The sequence below is a fragment of the Copidosoma floridanum genome, unplaced genomic scaffold, assembly GCF_036245765.1.
Source record: "Copidosoma floridanum isolate Cflo_tuat_1 unplaced genomic scaffold, Cflo_Japanese_pri ptg000020l, whole genome shotgun sequence".
Classification (NCBI taxonomy): Eukaryota; Metazoa; Arthropoda; class Insecta; order Hymenoptera; family Encyrtidae; genus Copidosoma; species Copidosoma floridanum.
Genome location: NW_028321897.1, coordinates 29,951,100 through 29,972,806, shown reverse-complemented (window position 1 = coordinate 29,972,806; position 21,707 = coordinate 29,951,100). Strand labels below are relative to the sequence as shown.

The 21,707-nt window shown below is 31.9% G+C and overlaps 1 protein-coding gene across 1 annotated transcript in view; it reads left to right on the top strand.

The window, feature by feature from the left end:
* The window catches only part of Nthl1 (Nth-like DNA glycosylase 1), a 72,268-nt gene extending 60,984 nt beyond the window's left edge, over window positions 1-11,284 (top strand). The window contains exon 2 of the mRNA XM_089593876.1: window positions 10,716-11,284. Within this exon, the coding sequence (XP_089450002.1) occupies window positions 10,716-11,114 (399 nt within the window). The 3' untranslated portion in view covers window positions 11,115-11,284. The remainder of the gene's footprint in view (window positions 1-10,715) is intronic.
* The last annotated feature ends 10,423 nt before the right edge of the window (window positions 11,285-21,707 follow it).

Below are 21,707 nucleotides of genomic sequence, written 5' to 3'. Positions count from 1 at the left end.
TATTTTAAAATTATTAATAAGATGTATATATACATATAATATCGGACATTCCACGTCAACCGGGCCACCTAAATTACCAGAATTCATCGAGACCTAGAAAATTATTTTTAGGCTAAAATTTTTGGTCCATTCATACGCTTCAAAAATTGACCTGGCGTTTTTAAAAAATTTGAAATGGCGGCTCCAATATGGCCACCAACTCTTCAAGAGTATACTAATTTTTAATAAAAAAAATACCACGATATTCTGCTTAAAATTTTAAGAAAGAAATGTCTCTTACCAATTTTTTAAATACAATTGCTGTTTTTAATGAAAAAAATTTATAAGCCTTATATAGGAAAAAATTGACAATCAGCCCATCAGGCAAGTTTGTAAAACACTCAGGCGTTAAAACGTTGCTAGTGACAAATACAACATTAGATGTTAAAAATTCAAAATGGTGGATCCAATATGGCTGCCAAATTTTAAAAAATGGACAAATTTTAATAAAAATACTGCGATAGTTGGCGTAAAATTCTCAGAAAGAAATGTCTCATACTAATTTTTTAATAAAATTGCTGTTTTAAAAAAAAAATTCATAAATTGAGGCCCTGGATCGAGGAACCGGCTCCGCGCTCGGAACCTTCGAAAAATGCTGTCAACAAACCGAAATTTCAAAAGTTACCAAATCATTCTGTAAAAAATATGAGCTTATGCAGAATATAAAAATGCATGTTTTTCCTATTGAAAGTTTTTTTGTTTAATCAGTAGTTTTTGAGATAAAAATTAAATACTGCAAAATTCGCTCTGCTTGAAATTCTTGATTTTATAAACTTGAATCGCCGTATCTCCGCAGAAAATGCATTAATCGACTTGAAATTTCAAACGTAACTTAACTAGGTATAGGCGATGCTAATAGTATCACTAGAAAAATGAATAATATTAATAATTCAATATTATTTAATTAAAAAGTGCGCAGCATAAAAGGTTGTGGCATTCATGATTCACTGATAAAAAATGTGCTACGAAGTTTCGAGTTGGGAAAACTTTCAGCGAGAAAGTTGTTCCTCTACGTATGAAGAAGTTTTCTTCCAAATTTCAATGAAATCCAATGAGTATTTCCAGAGATACAGCGATTTTAAGTTGCGGCAGGTATCGCGCACAGTGCAGCAGCTCAATCTATACGAAAGCCCATGGTATATTGGTTGTTGCCCATGTTTTTTAACAGAACAATTTTTTAACAAAATTGCTATTTTTAAGTAAAAAATTCATGAGCTATTAAAAAAGTTCTTGCTTAATGAAATCTTTGATATTGTTCTTATATAGGAAGAAATTGACAATCAGCAAATCAGGCAAGTTTGTGAAACACTCAGGTGTTAGAACGTTGCTAGTGACAAATACAACGTCAGATGTTAAAAATTTAAAATGGCAGATTTACAATGGCGACCATTTTTTAAGAACAAACATAAATTTTAAAAAATACCGTAGCATTTTTAACCTCTTTTATAATGAAGCTTATCTCTTTAATCGCAACAACACTCTCGTAACTCCATAGCTAAAAGTCTAATTTCATCCCAAACAACTTGAAGTTCTATTAGTATTTCAGTAAAGAAATAATATTATGACAGTAACAAGATCAATAAATGAGGATTTACATATCGACTTCAAAGTAAATTGTATTATATGAATGTTTTTCCTATGGTTCTGAAAAAACTAACAAGCCAAATATGTAATATTATTATATATGTATTTTATTATTGCAGAAGAATATTGTTATTATAGAATTAATGTACAGTTCATTGATTTCAAAAATTATGTAAAACAAAGTCTATAATATCACTTGTTTTAGTACAATTATAGAAATTCATATCAGGAAAATAAGCGTTTATGACAGTTTATACAGGTTAGATATAGCTTTCACTATCTCAAGGACCTATAGTTTTAATAAATTAAGGTTATTTAATGTAATGATTTTAAACAAAAGATTTTTCAAATTATCTTATACATTGTAAATTTTTGACATCTGACGTTGTATTTGTCACTAGAGACGTGCTAACACCTGAGTGTTTTACAAACTTGTCTGATTTGCTAATTGTCAATTTTTTGCTATATAAGACTAATATCAAAAATGTCATCAAGCAAAATTTTTTTTACCAATTGAGGCCCTGGATCGAGGAACCGGCTCCGCGCTCGGAACCTTCGAAAAATGCTGTCAACAAACCGAAATTTCAAAAATTACCAAATCATTCTGTAAAAAATATGAGCTTATGCAGAATATAAAAATGCATGTTTCTCCTATTAAAAGTTTTTTTGTTTAATCAGTAGTTTTTGAGATAAAAATTAAATACTGCATAATTCGCTCTGCTTGAAATTCTTGATTTTATGAACTTGAATCGCCGTATCTCCGCAGAAAATGCATTAATCGACTTGAAATTTTAAACGTAACTTAACTAGGTATAGGCGATGCTAATAGTATCACTAGAAAAATGAATAATATTAATAATTCAATATTATTTAATTAAAAAGTGCGCAGCATAAAAGGTTGTGGCATTCATGATTCACTAATAAAAAGTATACGAAAGCCCATGGTATAGATTGAGCTGCTGCACTGTGCACGATACCTGCCGCAACTTAAAATCGCTGTATCTCTGGAAATACTCATTGGATTTCATTGAAATTTGGAAGAAAACTTCTTCATACGTAGAGGAACAACTTTCTCGCTGAAAGTTTTCCCAACTCGAAACTTTGTAGCACACTTTTTATCAGTGAATCATGAATGCCACAACCTTTTATGCTGCGCACTTTTTAATTAAATAATATTTAATTATTAATATTATTCATTTTTCTAGTGATACTATTAGCATCGCCTATACCTAGTTAAGTTACGTTTAAAATTTCAAGTCGATTAATGCATTTTCTGCGGAGATACGGCGATTCAAGTTCATAAAATCAAGAATTTCAAGCAGAGCGAATTATGCAGTATTTAATTTTTATCTCAAAAACTACTGATTAAACAAAAAAACTTTTAATAGGAGAAACATGCATTTTTATATTCTGCATAAGCTCATATTTTTTACAGAATGATTTGGTAATTTTTGAAATTTCGGTTTGTTGACAGCATTTTTCGAAGGTTCCGAGCGCGGAGCCGGTTCCTCGATCCAGGGCCTCAATTGGTAAAAAAAATTTTGCTTGATGACATTTTTGATATTAGTCTTATATAGCAAAAAATTGACAATTAGCAAATCAGACAAGTTTGTAAAACACTCAGGTGTTAGCACGTCTCTAGTGACAAATACAACGTCAGATGTCAAAAATTTACAATGTATAAGATAATTTGAAAAATCTTTTGTTTAAAATCATTACATTAAATAACCTTAATTTATTAAAACTATAGGTCCTTGAGATAGTGAAAGCTATATCTAACCTGTATAAACTGTCATAAACGCTTATTTTCCTGATATGAATTTCTATAATTGTACTAAAACAAGTGATATTATAGACTTTGTTTTACATAATTTTTGAAATCAATGAACTGTACATTAATTCTATAATAACAATATTCTTCTGCAATAATAAAATACATATATAATAATATTACATATTTGGCTTGTTAGTTTTTTCAGAACCATAGGAAAAACATTCATATAATACAATTTACTTTGAAGTCGATATGTAAATCCTCATTTATTGATCTTGTTACTGTCATAATATTATTTCTTTACTGAAATACTAATAGAACTTCAAGTTGTTTGGGATGAAATTAGACTTTTAGCTATGGAGTTACGAGAGTGTTGTTGCGATTAAAGAGATAAGCTTCATTATAAAAGAGGTTAAAAATGCTACGGTATTTTTTAAAATTTATGTTTGTTCTTAAAAAATGGTCGCCATTGTAAATCTGCCATTTTAAATTTTTAACATCTGACGTTGTATTTGTCACTAGCAACGTTCTAACACCTGAATGTTTCACAAACTTGCCTGATTTGCTGATTGTTAATTTCTTCCTATATAAGAACAATATCAAAGATTTCATTAATCAAAAACTTTTTCAATAGCTCATGAATTTTCTACTTAAAAATAGCAATTTTGTTAAAAAATTAGTAAAAGACATTTCTTTTTTAAAATTTTACGCAGAATATCGTGGTTTTTTTTTTTTTTTGAAAATTCGGTTACTTTTGAAGAGTTGGAGGCCATATTGGATCCGCCATTTTAAATTTTGAAAAACGCTAGATCAATTTTTGAAGTGCATTAATAGAACAAAAATTTAAGCCCAAAAATAATGTTCTAGGTTTCGACGATTTCTGGTCATTTAGGTAACCTGGTTGACGTGGAATATCCAATTTATATATGAGGCATTTCACGTCAACTGTCCCAGCGTAATCCGCGAGCACCAAAACATGTACTTTTCCACTCGCAATTATGGTGTTATAAATAACTGAGAAAAAATAATGAAAACATAGGATCGACGTATTTTTTCCTCAGATGTTCGGTGATGCAATCGGTTTTTTGAAAAAATGACGATTTAACCTTAATCGCCAAGCGAACATGGTTAGGTTGCGCTGTTTTGATTTGACTTTTATTACACAGCAAAATAAATAATTAAATAAATAATTGTGTTATTTTAATGAGTTGCCATTAAAAAAGAATAAGCCAAAATCGAATTTAACAAAACAAAAGTAATACACAGCTCAAATACTGCTCCATTCAAGATAAACTATCGATCTGTCGATTCCTCTTAACTTATGTGTCAATAAAAACAACTTTATTTACAAATACACTTAACAAGAAAAGTATGCGATCCAACTGTCCATCGAAACGTCGAATCAAAACAGCGCAACCTTACCATGTTCGCTTGGCGATATATGTATAGCATACAATCGCGCTAGTCGAGCAGCCGCTGCCGCTGTGTCGTTGCGCCCAACTTTGTCATTTAATATCTCGCTAAAACGAAAAAAGAACTCTCTGGAAATCGCCATACCGACGTAAAAAATCCTGCTCTTTCGATTGGTGATGGTTAAAAAAAATATTAAAAATTCCGTTTTTGAGATACAACACATTTTGTGTTTTTTCTAGGTTAAATCGTCGTTTTTTCAAAAAACCGATTGCATCACCAAAAAGCTGAAGAAAAAACACGTCGATCCTATGTTTTCATTATTTTTTCTCAGTTATTTGTAATACCGCAATTGCGAGTGAAAAAGTACATGTTTTGGTGCTTGCGGATCGCGCTAGGACAGTTGACGTGAAATGCCTCATAATATATATACATATATATGTATATATATTTCATTGAGTTAAAAAGACGTATCTTTTTAGTTACTATATTTTGAAAATATACACTGTTACGTCACTAATTTTCAGAAATTAATGTCACTTTTATACTTGTTTGATGCCCAAGAAGTGCTGACAATCCTGGCGCGAGAGTAAATCAACGATTCTAGATTTGTGACCTTGAGAAAATGTGTAATGGAAGTGGTTTTTGCTTCGTACTCGCCTTTTGCTCCGCTTACTTCGCCATACCACGTCATGCCTTTTTGTCTTCACACCACACCGCATTGCGCCACGTCACCTTAGCACACATTTTGAATTATTTTATTGAATTGTATTTCTGTCTCTTAAACAAATTTTAAGAAAAAAAAAATAATAATAATAATAAAATAAAACAGATACATGTACCTTCTATCAAACGAAATTGTGTAAGAAGGTGATGCAATTGTCGTTGAAATGAGTGTACCCACGTTAATAAAGTGTTGTTTTAATAAATATTTCATTATTTGATAGATAAATGATTGTAAAAAGCATTACGGCACATTACAATATCCCGGCTGGTTAGTCTAAAACTGTGCACTTTCATCAAATCCTCTGTTAATTTCAAAGCATTTTCCTACCGTTCACGCTGCTGGAGATTACATCTCCAACGTCACGCTTACATCCATCACATACACTTACACACTTGTTCCTAGTCCGTATTAAATACCCAAAGTATAATTGCATCTGAAAGGTTGAAAAAATGATCCTGTATACCGCTTTCTTCAATAGGGTAGTATTACATGCCAATGAATATTCTTTGAGGACGTTTATCACACATAAGTTATTTTGACAGATATTATTTAATTATTTAACTTACATTCTAAATAGCATAATAAAAATACCAAAAGAAAATTGCATATTTTTCAATTGTACCTTTTTTTATAAGTTTCATTTCCAAAAATTGCAATTAAACATGTAACCTTGTGAAAAATCACCTAAAATTGTATTTATATGATGTGTAGAAATTACTCAATTTTTTTTTGTATACAAGACTACTTTAGATAAACCTATTAAATTTTTAAAAAAATCTACAAGTTGTTTTTTTTAATAAGACACGAAAGAAGGGGTTGAGAATGCGACAAAGCGTGTATACAAGCACATCCACATAAACAAAATAATTGCCAGCGTTGTTGCATGTATTTGCGCTCGTTTCACCTTTACGAACTTTTCCCCTGCTTACTGTGATAAAAGTCCTCAAGTCAAACAGTCACTCTACTCACGAATTGAAAAATTGTGAAAGAATGAAACGCAATAAGAATCCATTAATGGGTTTATAGAATACAATAGAAGTTTTTGAAAATTTTGAAAAAAACATGAAAAAATTGCACAAACAATTATTTACTTATCAATTGTAAAATTAAAAAACTAATGATAAATAAATAAACATTTATCAATACAAAAAAAAGTTGCTCTGCTAAAATATACTAATTTCTACGTTTAAAAAAAATTACTTTACCAAAAAAATTAGTTTATTAAATGAGCATTCCATTTATGAATTAAACCAAATTAATTAATACACAGTATATGGATATTTTTATTAAAAATGCGGTACGGTATGGCGAGAAAGGTGTGGCAAAGGCGGAGTTACATGCAATATCCACTTCCATTACATATTATCGCAAGTTTAGGATTCTAAAATTGTTGATGTACTCTTGCGCATAACGAATCTATAGAAAAATTATTATTGGATAGGATAGGGTAAACGGGGGTATTATCGCGGGTTTTTTTTAGTGGTTAGCTTTAAACGATCGTCTAAGAAATGAAGTGCGTCAAATCGTTGTGCTTTATTTTATGATTAATGTTGGACTCAAAAACTATTGAATTTCACTTTTATAAATGTATAAACTCATGAATATCGACTTAAAAAGAGGTTTTAAAGTTCAGTTGTCAATGCTGGTATTATTGCGGGCCTGTATGTATTATTGTGCACGTATTATTGTGGTCAATTTCAATGCTAAATCAACTGGGTATCCGCAATAATACCATCATAGTGAAAGAGGTTCTGTGTGCACCAGTTATTGCGGACGTGATTTTTTGTTATACAAATGTACAGTTTTTAAGACTATTTAGAAACTGAAGTTCAATGAATTAGGTACTCTATAACTTGATTTAATGATTTCAATTGCTTACTAGCCATAACTCATCAGTTCAATTAAAATACACGCATTATTCGAGAGTACCGTGATAATTGGAGCAACCGCGATAATACCCCCGTTTATCCTATTATAAAGGAAACTGCTAGATTAAGTGTCATTCAAACTATTAAACAACATATGTCTAGGGTGCTGAAACATCCTGAAATACGTCGTTGTTCATCGCTACAATACTGCAGACTGAACGCCTATTTGACGATTTTCATTTTTTTTTTTTTTTTTTAAGAAAAATGACTAACAATTGTCTGAAAAATGTTAATAAAAATTTTAAAAAATTCCGATAAATGTAAGTCAATGATACAGAATCTCTATCATGTAGCTTTTAAAACATACATACAACTCGAGAAAAATTTTCATAACATGATACTGTAACGCACAGTGTGGCCGATTCCGAAAAAACTGGCCAAAAATAGAAAAAAGAAGTATTTAGCTAGGATTTTTTTTCTGTTGGGTTGGCTTTAATTTACATCACAGTCTTTCATGCTCAGGAAACTTAACTTTTCTCTCTCAATTTGCAACGGATTGCATTGAATTTGGGTTCGATTGATTCCTCAAAGTGCCAGCTTGGGGGTTCTTCTCCTTATTTTAGGTTTAAATAGCTATGTAATTAGTTACTAACTATAATTTTTAACAATAGAGAAGTTGGTAAAGTAGAAACTCTGGCCAATATACTGAATGCCCTGAAAGCCGCACTGAAACTGTAATTTCAAAACAATTTAAATGTGATAGAAAAGAATTTCCTAAAAATGGTAAGTAGAATAAGAAAATAATATATGAAACAATATTGTTGTATGTGCAGTAAATTAGTGAAACAACAATTATAATTAACTTTATTATTTTAAATCATTGAATTGTTACACGGTATTATGAAAAAAATAACTTGTTCTACATTGTTCTGCCATAAAACTTATTTTTAGTTTTACTTTGATGTATTCTAAAGAAATTTTTTTTTAAATTGCTGCGTCAACTTGCGCCTTTTTTTTTAAGTTGTGAAAGAAAACTATTTTACTGGATTTTGGTAGTTTTTTTTGACAGTGAAGAATGAAGGATTAAAATTCTATATTCTCCGCTTCAATATTTTTTTCGTACACACTTAACCTCATAATGTAAGAAACTGAACGTGCGATACACAAACATTTACACGAACACCTAAATACACACACATACACACATCCACACATACGTTTTTTCTCGAGTACCGTTGTACATAAATATATCGATAACGATGGGAAGCTTATAATCATAAGTAGCTAGTGAACTATGACGTGACAGGTAAACAAGCATGGTGAGTAATTCAAACTTATTTAATTGCAAAAACTAATTGAAGAAAAAAAAATATCACATTTATAAATGTAAGTAGATAAATGTCTTCTAAAACATAGATTGCTTAAATAATATTTTTGTAAAGTTTACAATAATAAATTCATTATTAGAATATTCTGGCAGTATTAAAACTAAGAATAGTTCTCAAATCATCATTTAATAAATAGTAAATACAAAACTAATCAGTTAACAAAAAAGCTTTAGTAAAGAGTAAAAATTTTTTTTAAAAAACATAAGTTGGCTAAATCAAATTTGGAACAGATGATGAAAAAAGCTCTACAGTAATCAGTAGATCAACTGCAGAATTTGAAACTTTGTCTGATAGATTCAAGCATTCCAGGAAATACAACACCACCAAGTAGCACTCTTAGTAGTTTCTACGGTTGAGAAAATGATTCATGACTGTCATGAAAATCAAATGACTGATTCTTCATAATACCCCAAGTAAGACTGAATTTTTCAGGTTTTTCAACTATCCAGTTTTGTAAGTACCACAGTTGAAAGTGAGAGATGGTAGCGTAGGTTTTTATGTAAAAATTTAATCTTTATCGCTTATTAACTATTAAACGTGATTTACTAATCATACGAGACTTGGCTTTTAGAGAAAGTTACAATAAAAACGTAGTAGGAACTACCTCAAATATAGAAGATAATATCGTATAAGAAGTCGTATAACTCTACTTTCTCAAAAAGCTATCAAAAGTTGGAAAATTATTCGTATAACCAGATATGATACAAGAATTATTCTTTTGAGTTGTGAATAGTAAATAATTCTAACGAGAATCTCAGTTTATAGTAAAGTCAACTATGGTATGTAACCCAACCTGAAAAGACTCTTTAATTTCTTACCAGATGGCAAGTAAAAGTTCGTTTTTAGTGGAGTGAGTAATTGAAATCGTATTCACGTTAGTATAGTTGGTAAAAATTATTATTAAATATAGTGTAAAAATTTATTCTTTTTTTATCAATTTCTTATTTTTAAGATCTCTCTGTAGTTATAGCTTCATAGATACATACATGACAGTACTATCCTTTCATCTACTTCAAAGAAAAGCAAAAATTTTGAACATGTTTGCAGAGTTGACAACTGCACACGGTATCTACATACTACTCTCTCTAATTATGAAACTCTCTTCTTACGGTGATTACTGATTTTTCTAATGAAATTATTAATATAATACCATTTTCTAATCAAAAAAAGTTCTGAGTGAAAATTGTACTTCCACTTTTAATAAATCCCTCTCATCTTATTGAACTTATAACCAAACTTACAAGTATTCACACGACTCTCTCTTGTGTCACGATAACTACTGTAATGTTAAAACACATCTTTCAGATAAATAAGATGCATTATTATGTACCAAAATACTTGCACGTACGAAGTTGCATGATAGACAAATTATTTGTTAGAGTTTTGAGTTCAAATTGCTGAATTGATGATTTTATGCTAAGGTCACATTGTTATCAATATTTTTAAATCATTATTAAGGTATACATATTACCGTGTGTACATTTCAAGGTACTAATAAAATGATTCAACTATTATTTTGACTATTAAATTTCAATAGCAAGATATTGTATTATGAAGTAGAAATAAATTGGCAAAATTTTGTTTCCTTTACGTTGTGTAGTATGCTTATTATAAATATAACTTATTATAAATACAGTCAGAATTATTGGTATAGTATGAAACATGCTTAACATGACTAGTCTATAGAAAATATCTAATATTTAGCTTTAGTCTTATCCATAAGTAATATTCAAAGAAGCTTATATTGTCTGCAATTTTTTCATGAATTATAAATTAACATATTTTTATGGAAAGAATAGAAGTTTATATCTCAATTTTAGTATCAAAATAAAATATATTTATAAATAAATTTTTTTACTGATTGTACTATAAAACCAATGAGAACTCATTCAACTTCTAAAAAAAATTTGTATTTAATATTTCAGCGAAAAGTTCAGTACATAAAGAAAACAACAGAAATTGTACTTAATCAGTATGAAGGAGATATACCAAATAACGTTATTGATTTATGCAAATTACCGGGAGTGGGTCCCAAAATGGCTCACTTATGTATGCAAATAGCTTGGAATCAAGTGACGGGTATAGGTGTTGATACTCATGTACATCGAATCAGTAATCGATTAAAGTGGGTTTTAAAGCCCACAAAGTCTCCTGAAGAAACTAGAATTTTCTTGGAATCATGGTTACCAAAAGACATGTGGGTGGAAATCAATTTTTTGTTTGTTGGATTTGGTCAAGAAGTATGTCTACCCCAACGACCAAAATGCTCAGAATGCTTAAACAAGAGTGTTTGTCCTTATTCTGTTGATAAACTTAGCTTCTAATAATACCTTCATTACAGCGTTTTTAACAAAAAAAGTAAAACGTACAAGTGAAATAAGTTTATGTTTGAGATGGAAAATTGTTTGGATGAATTATTTCATGTTTTTTTTTAAGTTTGTAAAAAAAAAATTTATAAAAAACAAGTACTTACATAATAAAAATAATAATGACATTCTTTTACCATCGGTATTCAAATCTTATTTAAAATTTTCAATAAAGATGTGTTCTCATAAGTATTATTACTACATATAGGTAGATTTGTAAAAGGTAGCAACAGCTACGAGAGGATGCTACGGTCATGGAATAACACAACATCTTTCATTTGAATAAAACTATTTTAAATCATTTTTTCAGATTTTCCTATCTCTGTGACGTTATGGACACTCAAGAGGTAAAAAAGCTAACATACATGTTTGGTTTTAAGGATATTCAATGATTAATAAATTTTTCAAGATAAAACTTTGTGACTCCATTCTAATGACACTGGCCTTAACGTTTACTTTAAGCATTAGTTATTTATGACTAGATTGTTTTGTGTATGGGGTACAGTAGTAAAAATAGTTCAAATCATATGATCAAATAAATTTATACAATTTATTTTGCAAGTTTTTTTGTATACAGGAATTATGCATTCCCAATAGATATTACTTTAAGATCGTTTCATTTTTAACTTGGTTTTAACTTTTTTTAAACTACATAATGTACGTAGATGTACAGTCCTATCTTGCTTCTGACTGCATACATCATTGATTACTTATGCTAAATCAAAGCCACCATTGAATAACGCTTCCCTAGCCTTCCCTTCGCCTTTTACAAAATTTTTGATAACTTCTCCTATATTTTTATCATACTTTTTTTTTACTAACTTAGGTTCGTATGAAAATCAAAGACTCATTTTAGGCTTATTGAACAGGTAAACAATTGTAAAGATCAGACATTTAGCAAACGTTGACACTTCGGTCTCTTAAATACATTTTTTTTTAAATCTTTGGCAATTCCCCATTAAATTTAAGTAATTAACGATTTCTTAAGAAAACTTTAAAAACATATTCATTTATGATAACACAGAATACGTTTTCTAAAAACTTTGTTTGTATTTATTCAAGAAAGTAAAAATGACCAAGTTTTTTTTTATCTACAGTAGCAGCTAACCCTTTAAGATTTTCACGCATTTTTTTTCATCCCTGTAAAATCATGTTACTCTCAGAAAACAACTCATACGTATCTTCCTGGCAGAATTGTCTGCTTAGTTACAATAAATACCTCAAAAATAACACAAAATATACTTATCTTGTTAATATATAGTGAATTAAAATATTTTCTTGGAAATATAGTCCTAAGATTTCCAATGCAGACATGCTTAAACTCTGAAGCTATGCCCATGTTAACCTTAAATTTTAGTACTAGACACGTCTCACGGTAAAAATATTTTTACATGTGAAAAAGAAAATTATAATACACTGTTGATAACATGTGCAATCGTAATTGGTACTAGAGGGCGTAATCGCGTACGATTAAGCAAAGATACAGTAAAGTAATAGTCTAAATTAATTATTAGAAACTATAAAAAGCTCTACTCTCCGAGCCTTGATGGCAGCCTATTCTTACGTTATTAGAGGTAAATATGTACAAGTAGGTTACATAAATATTGAAATCTTATTAAATGCAATAGTGGTCCGAAGTAAAAAAAAAAAGAAACCAAAGATTTCGTTACAAAGACGGGAATCAAAGTACTGGAAACAGTAATTAGAAAGGATACGGAGAAATAGTGGTGTTGATGAAATTCATGATTTTTAGTTATTTTTTACTGTTTGTGGAACACACAATGCCGAACATATATTCTTGACAAAATTTTGTCACGGTCATCTACCTGTGTGCGATGGTACACGTCTCATTGTAGATACGTAAGAAAACGTAAGTAACATACATCGATTAATATATTACAAAAATCAACAACATTTTAAATAGATTCTAAAATTTTATCGGTACAAGTATGGAGTTGTTAAAGTACTGTACACCGTGTAGTAATAGTTTTTGGTGTGTCAAAAATCGTAGATGCTGTAATAAACATAACAAATGTTTTCAATCACTACTGTGCATAATAATTGGCGATTTTCAAAAAATGTGGCTTATTCAATCGATTTTTCTCAAATAAGAACTGCTAAAAAAATCAGTTGTGAAAGGAAAAAGTGACGTAGATGTGAAATCGAAGTTACCTGCAATATAATTAAGTAAGTCTAATTATTACATCCCCGAGTAAAATACCAAATAACACAGTCGATCACCGGCAGTGCATAAAGCATAGAGCTGGGAATCGTGCAGCAGGGTATTCCAGCTACCGACAACCAAAGTGCAAATTGGAAGGAAAACGTAAAATGCTTTAAATTTATATAATTTTAGGCATTAAGAAACTGACGCAGAACATTTATTGAGATTAAAGCAGCAGCGTAAAAATCTACGAAGAAAGAATTATTTTATGGCGTAAGAAACGCACAGTAACTTGTAGGATCATTATATTTTTTTCACTTTTTACAGCTTATTATTTGATAAAATAAACTACATGAATTCCGAACAAAAATTTTTTAAACAGAAACTTTTTTGCTCTCAGAAATTTCAAGAATACTTCTAAAATTTTTCACTAAAAACATCGTACATAACATATCAACATACATACATAAATATATACTTGTATGTACAACCCATAAGGACGTCTTGTTAGAAAGTGCTAATAAAATTATAGTACTGTACTTTAACTTTGAGACGCAACAGTCAGTATACGTATTGGGTCACAGTAAAAAACAATTTAAGGTGGTAAATTTATGCATCGTGAAACAAGTATGATTCTTTGTATCAATTTGGGACATGAGTCATTTTTAACGTGTTGCGATTACTGTGGAATATGCGAATATAATAATTGTCATATTAATCTGATAAAATCTTACTAATATATAAAGCAAAGTTGCTAAAACCGTTGTAATCGCTAGCCGCGAAAACTACTGAACCGATTTTGCTGAAATTTTGCATACCGATTCTTGACACTTCCTAGATGGTTTTAATATGGTTTTTATCTTGAAAAATTTTATAACAATAGCAATAAATAAGCTCAAAGTTTGTAAAAAAATGCTAGCTTTTCACCTCAGTTCAGTAGGATCTGCTAGGTGACGTAGATGTGAAATCGAAGTTACCTGCAACAGAATTAAATAAGTGTGGTTATAATAGGACGGTGCGTTGCGGAAATTTCTACAATCGTCTACTGGCAGTTCATCGAGCTGCATCAAGAATGTAGATTATAGTCGTGTAGCTGGGTATCCCTGTTACCGATGACGCTCTTCTCCAATGGGCAAGTGATCTAGGTCTACTTTTACCTTGTACCTCGAGGATTGATGTGTGCCACCAATAACAAATTTATTATAACCAATGACGTCTTCGGCGGAATACTAGGAGACTTGTCTAGCCAGAGCACATCCTGTTCCAACACTTCAGAGTTATGTGGCCGTACCATAATCTGGCCTATTGACGTCAGAGAATTTTTTACAGCAAATGTAAGCCAGGGAAGACAGCCCTGACGAATACGAGCAGCCACAACGGCCAATTTCTTAGTGATCGTTCCAATGGCATACCTACAGAGAAGGTATTCTCTAGGCCCATTTTCCCGACTAACGATGAGCAGTTGCTTATCCTGGGAACGACCTGAAGACGAGATATATTTTGGTCAGTGGCGTTCTCATGTACTTCATATCTTTCTCATGTACGGTCTCCGTACACAGACTTCAAGGGTAAGAGTCAAGCTACCCACAGCTGGCTCTCCATCATCAACTATAATAATTAGAAATAACTAGAAATTTCACCACTGGCCTTTTTCAGGGCCATTCTAAGTATTTACGTTCCCTACTTAACCATTAATCTCATCGGTTCTTTTAAAGATCACCTAAGTTTAAATTACCTTGCCAACAAATACATTTTTAATACCATTTCCGGAAACATTATTTGTCGACTAAAAGACTATGTAAAGCCAGCCACTATTAAACCAAGTCAGTCATTCACTGGCAGACGTCACGAGCAGAGTTGTTCGTCGCAAGGCTGGAAACCTCGGTGACCGACGACCCTATATTACCCTCTCGACTCTAAGCATCCAACCAGGAATCACCGATCCTATCCAAGGTCTGCGATGGGCGAACCTAACAGCTATGAAGGAAAAAAAAACTTGAGCCAACGGGAGTCTCCAACGGGCAAGCATCACGAACCAATCTCTACTAATCTCTCCACCTTAGATCATCACAACAACTGAGTCTGCAAAAAAAGGTGCTTTAGACACCAACGTCTATGACGTTATACCAGGAGACGTTGGAAAAGAGCGCTACAACTAGCCCCAAAACTTCGGACTTTGTAATTTTTCTCCTGATCAGTCTGGATCTTCAACAGCGGGCCAGAGAAGATCACCCTGAGGTATCCAGGCAGTCACAATTGCTGTTAACCGCAGTCAAGAAAGAGTTAACTTAAGAAGCTCACCGGTCTTTTTTAGGGCAATCGGACGTCGAACTACCTTGCCAACAAATATATTAGAACTTGAAAAAAGTTGACAAAAAACAGCATTTAGGGCTCACAAAAGTCTGAACCATACCACAAGTTGCAAGAGGGCAAATTAAAAGAAAAAAATCATGTGCATCTAATTAATATAATTTTAGGCGTCAAGAAACTGACGCAGAACTTGTATCGAGATCGAAACAGCAGCTTCAAAATCGGCAAGTAAAGAATCCATTGCGTGAGAAATCAGCTTTTCATTTTACCCTCACAGTAACCTCTTAAATCTTTAAAGATTGAATTCAGATTTCTAAATAAGTAGTAAATATATTTCTATTTTTTTAGCAATAAAAAATGTAGAGAGTAAGCTCCAAGACTTTGTTGCTCTGGTAATAAAGTTGTGAGACAAAAAAAAAATTTTTAATACATATTTTTTAAGAGTTTGAAATCTTAACATCTTTAAAAAAAAGCCCTTTTCGTAAATTATACGGAAGAAACTGCAAATTAACAGCTCTTTATGGCGAACGATTATTTTTTGGTCGAAGGGACCCACAGTACTTTTCAGCACAATTATATTTTTTTGTAATTTTTACAGCTTATTATTTGACCAAATAAACTGTATGCATTGCAAACAAATATCTTTTTAATACGATTTTTTTTCTAAGAAGTGTCAGGAATGAATGTAAAATTTCTAACTAAAAACGCTTCACATTACATGTCAATATACTACGGTGTTCCATTAAGTAAGTCTCGGGCGAAGCAAAGACGAGAGGCCGCTAGTAATTTATAAATCTCGCACTTGATTATCAAAAACATTTTTAGTAAAATGACTGTATTGCACTGTGCTATAATATATTGTTTATAATGTTTCAATTCTTAAATATAAAAATATTTATTAAAACCACACCCAAATATATTTATATTTATAATTATATTATCTGCCATACAATTTTATAGAAGTATAACTTCTTACTTGGGTACTCAAGAACCCACTGTCCACTAGTTTTAACTGATCAATCACTGCAGAAGTAGAACCTTTCAACCGCTGTCGAGCTTTGCCTTTAAGTCTAGAAATAACTGTGTAAAGGTACATAGGTTCTTTATCAACTGTTATTAGAGTTAAGTTGCTTAATTTATGCACATTCACAAATTGTTCGCATTAAATCCCTGTAAAATATTTAAAGACTGAAGATTGCTATTAAATAGAATCGTCCGATGACGAGTTTTTTCCACAATATTTAGGCGTGTTTTTTTTTTCTTATTTATTCGTGTATAATTTATTTGGATGGTTTTTTATTTAATAATTAATTTTTTTTTTTTTTTTTTTGAATAAAACTAAGATTTGAAGATCATACAAGAAATGTTAATTTATTATGGCCGAACTTGTTTATGGGTAATTTCAGTGGAGTTTTTTTTTTTATTTAAACAATTAAAAATAATTTACTCGTTTAAATACAATTTGTTCGGGTTACTCTAACAAAAAGAGTATTGAGTATATAACTAATAGATAACTTTTATCCATCACTAATTGTTGTTACTGCTGCTTCGGAGTTCTCTAATACTTTGTACAGTATTTTTCAGTGATCTTTCAAACTACACGAATGAGTTCAAGGCCGAAAAGATGTTACGGGTTCTGCTTTATCTATTGCTGGAACCACTTTTGGTGGGCCTCCTTCGTTATACCTCGCTCCTTGGCGTAGTCCGACACTATTAATGTTGTTGAAATGCACGCGAGTTTCCTCAGCCAAAACGTTATGCCTTATGTGTATATGGTACTCGCGAGTCGCAGGAGTCAAGAGTTGACTAAAACTTCAGAGGACAGGTGACAGACGAAAAAATAGTAATTTTTACTCTTTATAGTGCGTTTCTATAGCTTCAGAGCGAGTAAAAGAGGCCTTTAGTTCAATTAGGTTAACCAATAAGCAATATTCTTTTAGACTGCGTTGACAGCAAAACAATAGGCTTGTATGATTATGATGATGATGTTTCATGTTATAATTTCATGTATTAGGAAATAACAATACAACCGGACCAATTGCATTTTTCTGGTGGATGCGATTGAGATTTTTGGATCAGTGATGATGACAGCTTGTATCAGCAATAAATGAACCACCAAATACAAGTTTAAGTGTAAAAAATAAGTTTACTACTTTTGTAATTATTGTTTTAGGGATTTTACGATCAATTTTAAATGTATAAACATAATTTGTTAATTGCAGTTTTGAAATTTGTTTACATTTTTAGAAATGGACTATCAATGCACTAGTTAACTATTTATTCATACATACAATAAAATTTATGCATACATACACATAAGGTAAAATTTTAATACATACATGCAACCTTACAACTAGGCTGGTTGCATTATATGTCAGCATATCGTGAAAAATTTACCTTGAAGCTCATACACACGTACGAATATAAGTAAAGTATAAGCTAATATATAAACAAATAAGTTAACTAATTTCGCAGTTAATTTTTTTGGGAATTTCACAATTAATTTTGAATGTATAATGAAATAATTTGTTAATCACAATTTTGAAATTTGTTTACATTATTAGAAATGGACAATCAATGCACAAGTAAACTATTCATTTATACATACGATGAAATTTATGCATACCTACATTCAACGTACAATTTTAATACATTCTTACTGTACAGTCGTACATGCCTTCATAAGGCTGACGACGCGATGACCCGTCATTGCTTCGTCAGCTTACAAGCATATATACATATTCACGGCGCGCACGCTTGTGCGCCGCCGCCATCTTAGGTCGTTACGCTCGCGTGCCTGCGTGCATGGCTGAGGCAGTCTGTTGAGACACCTCAATGCGTGCGGAGCTCCGTTGCCTCAAATACAAATCATACTCAATTCGCCCTGACACGGCAATACCTAAATCATATTAAATTCGCCCTGACACGGCAATCATATCTCTCTGGGCCTTTACCGGCGTTTCTCGCGAGTGCACTCGTCGACATAGTATTAGTGTAGTCAATTTGTTGTGTATCCGATAGCGTCTTAAACCCGAACAGCTGTAATTCGCGGCTCTCGTGCGTGCGTGCGTGTTTTAATTCGTAGTCGAGTCAAGTGTATGTAAATTTAGTTGTGTTCTTCAATAAAAGGGTTTTTTTTTACCGCAAGGTTTTTTCCCCTTAAAAAAAACGCAGTGTCTTTATTTATTTTCCTTTTCCTTATTTTTCAACTAGGCGAGCGAGTCACCTGCGACTCTCTCGCCACGAGACACTTACATACATTCTTACAACAAGACTGGTCGCATTATATATGAGTATATTGTGAAATATTTACCTTAAAGCTAATACATACGCACACACACTTACATACATAAGTGACGTTTAAGCTCCACTTGTCATATGAGCTTGCGTATATACACAGCACGTCTTGTATGACTTTGACGAATTAATCACTTTTCTGTTTATAATATCATGTAACTGGGGATGTAACACTTGCTTGGCGTTCAGTCATGCGATATGATTTATTGTTTATGTTTAATACATATCTACTTCAAAAATAATTCCAATCAGCATTATAATATCCAATTTTTAATTCGCATCGTATAGGAATTTGTAAATTTTTATTTTAAAGTTTTAAATAAAATTAATACTGTTGGAAATAAAAATCCTCCGATCAGCAGTGATTCTTTTTTAAGCTTGATTAATCGTATACGAAATTGCGTTTCTCCTGATTTTCATGCTTGGAATATATAATCTTTAAGTATCTGCATAAAACGCGTTGGGAGCTTTAATCTCGCAGTACTAAACGTGGGCAACACCATTAAAATAAAAACTTTTAATTGTTTACTAGATCAGTACTTACTCTGTCTGAAATTATTTATAGCAACCCTACGTTAAGATTTATCGAGACTCATTGAAATCAGCTTGTTCCAATCAGCCCGAATATGCGTTCAAATAATTAGTTATAAGTATTTAACGTATACCTCTAATAAGAATTAGAGGATTGTAGAAGAGTTATACGCTTCTTTACAGGTTGCGGAATCAGCAGATGTCCAACCACCTTACCTGATTAGTTGAGCTTATGAAATAAATAGAATACTATCGTAGGTCAGTTTAATTATTTAATTATATACTTTGGATTTATTTATTTTCATAGAAATTAATCACAAAAATCGAGAGAAATATTTCTAAAGTTTTACAATTTACTTAACTCTATAAAATATTCTAATTTTTCTGAGGATCTCTAATGTGTTTTACATTGGAGTGAAATTATAGAATTATATTAAACACTGAATAAATAATTACACTCCTTTATGATTAATTGCACTTGATGAGTGGTAGTAAACTTGTTTGATATTGAAAGTCTTCTTCCTTGAAAGTACTTCAATTCTCAGAGACGATATTAAGTTGTATTTGAATCAGTTGAATCTGTGCTGGTTCTATGTAGATAAAGGGACGAGGGCCGGGTAACTTGAAATCAATTTGAACAATCTCCAAGAAATAACTTAAGAGCGTTATGTTAGGGCGAATTTATTGTCCTTACGTCGTTTTGCATTGGCTCTTTACTGACTTTATTATATTAAGCGCTTTGTTTATAATTACAGTTATAATGTAATGTGTTGTTGATAAACAACGCAACTAGATTTTTTATTTTAAACTGATAGTTACTCAGTATCCGGCAAGTGAGACGAGCGAGTGTCTCGACAGAACGACGTCAGCGAACTGAGCTCAAAGCCCAAATAGTGGGGCCAGTAGCTTGCTCGTTTTTCAGCCTGAACACTAATAGGCTAACACGCGGTCCTCACACACACACCGGAAGCAAAGGCAATATCGCTTAGCTTCCATCAATACCAAACTAAACTACTTTATGATTAATTGCACGCGATAAGTGACAGTTCACTAACCTAATGATTAATTGCACTTGATGAGTGTCAGTGCACTAACTGAAATAATATCCTTGTGCGGTACAATATATCAGGTTTCGCAGAAAGCTTACAGTTTTAAAACTATAAACTAAGGTAGAAGTTGAAATACGCGCTTACCATTCATGTTGAACTGTGTAGCTCGCTCCTATCGTATTCCGATACCTTTAGGAGTTAGGGATCGTTTATAGTGAGCAGTCAGAGCTGCCGCTAGCCACCGCTGGCTGCAGCTAGCGGTAGCCAATCACAAGAGACACGAGACAGCGGCTGGCTGCAGCTAGTAGCAGCTCAGTGTATAGTTCATCCATAAGCCAGTTGTATACACAAACTATACATGATGTTGCCACTGGCTGCAGCCAGCCACTGCCTCTTGTGACTGGCTGACGCTTGCTACTGCTAGCTGCAGCCTCACTATTCGTCATGAGACGCGACTAGTAGCGCCGAAGAGTCCTTACAAAAGTATATGAAGTGGCTAAAGTTGAAACTAAAACCTCTACGATTGTACGTGTTCAAAAGAAAACCGCGAAAATTTAGCGCCATTCTACAATGTAAAAAAGTATCATGCGGCAATAACTGGAACTAAAATCTCTCCCTCGCGTCTCATGACAAATAAACGATCCCTAATGGAGAACAAAGTCAGCAGTGTTCCAAGACAGTGAAGTTCCTTTGTTATCATAGTGGGCTTAATAAGCATGTACTTAGGCAACCTCTTTTAATTTTCTTACAATACAGCTATTATATTTCTACATTTTTGAGTCATATTACTAAACCATGGAACCGTAAATCGTTTCAATTGTGATTTATTACTGTCACTTCCACGAAACACATGATTCAGCACTTTAGATATTATTGACATTTGGTTGGAAGTGTGACCTAAGATTGATAAATCAAACAGTCATAATTTAACAATGCACATGGTAATCGGTTCGGAGTTTCTTAAACTGAGCTTACGTTTGATCTAATTAGCTAAATCTCTTGCAACAATTTAATATTTCCACGTAGACGTGGGTCTCAATTTGAATTATATGTATTGCGATTCAAAATTTATCAAAAATTGAACGCATTGTTTGAAAATACCAAATAAGTCATATTTTCTCTATGTGACGAATTATTAATACTTAAAGCTTTTTCAGTCCCAAGTAGCATATTAGTAGCAAATAATCCTTTTTTTTTTAA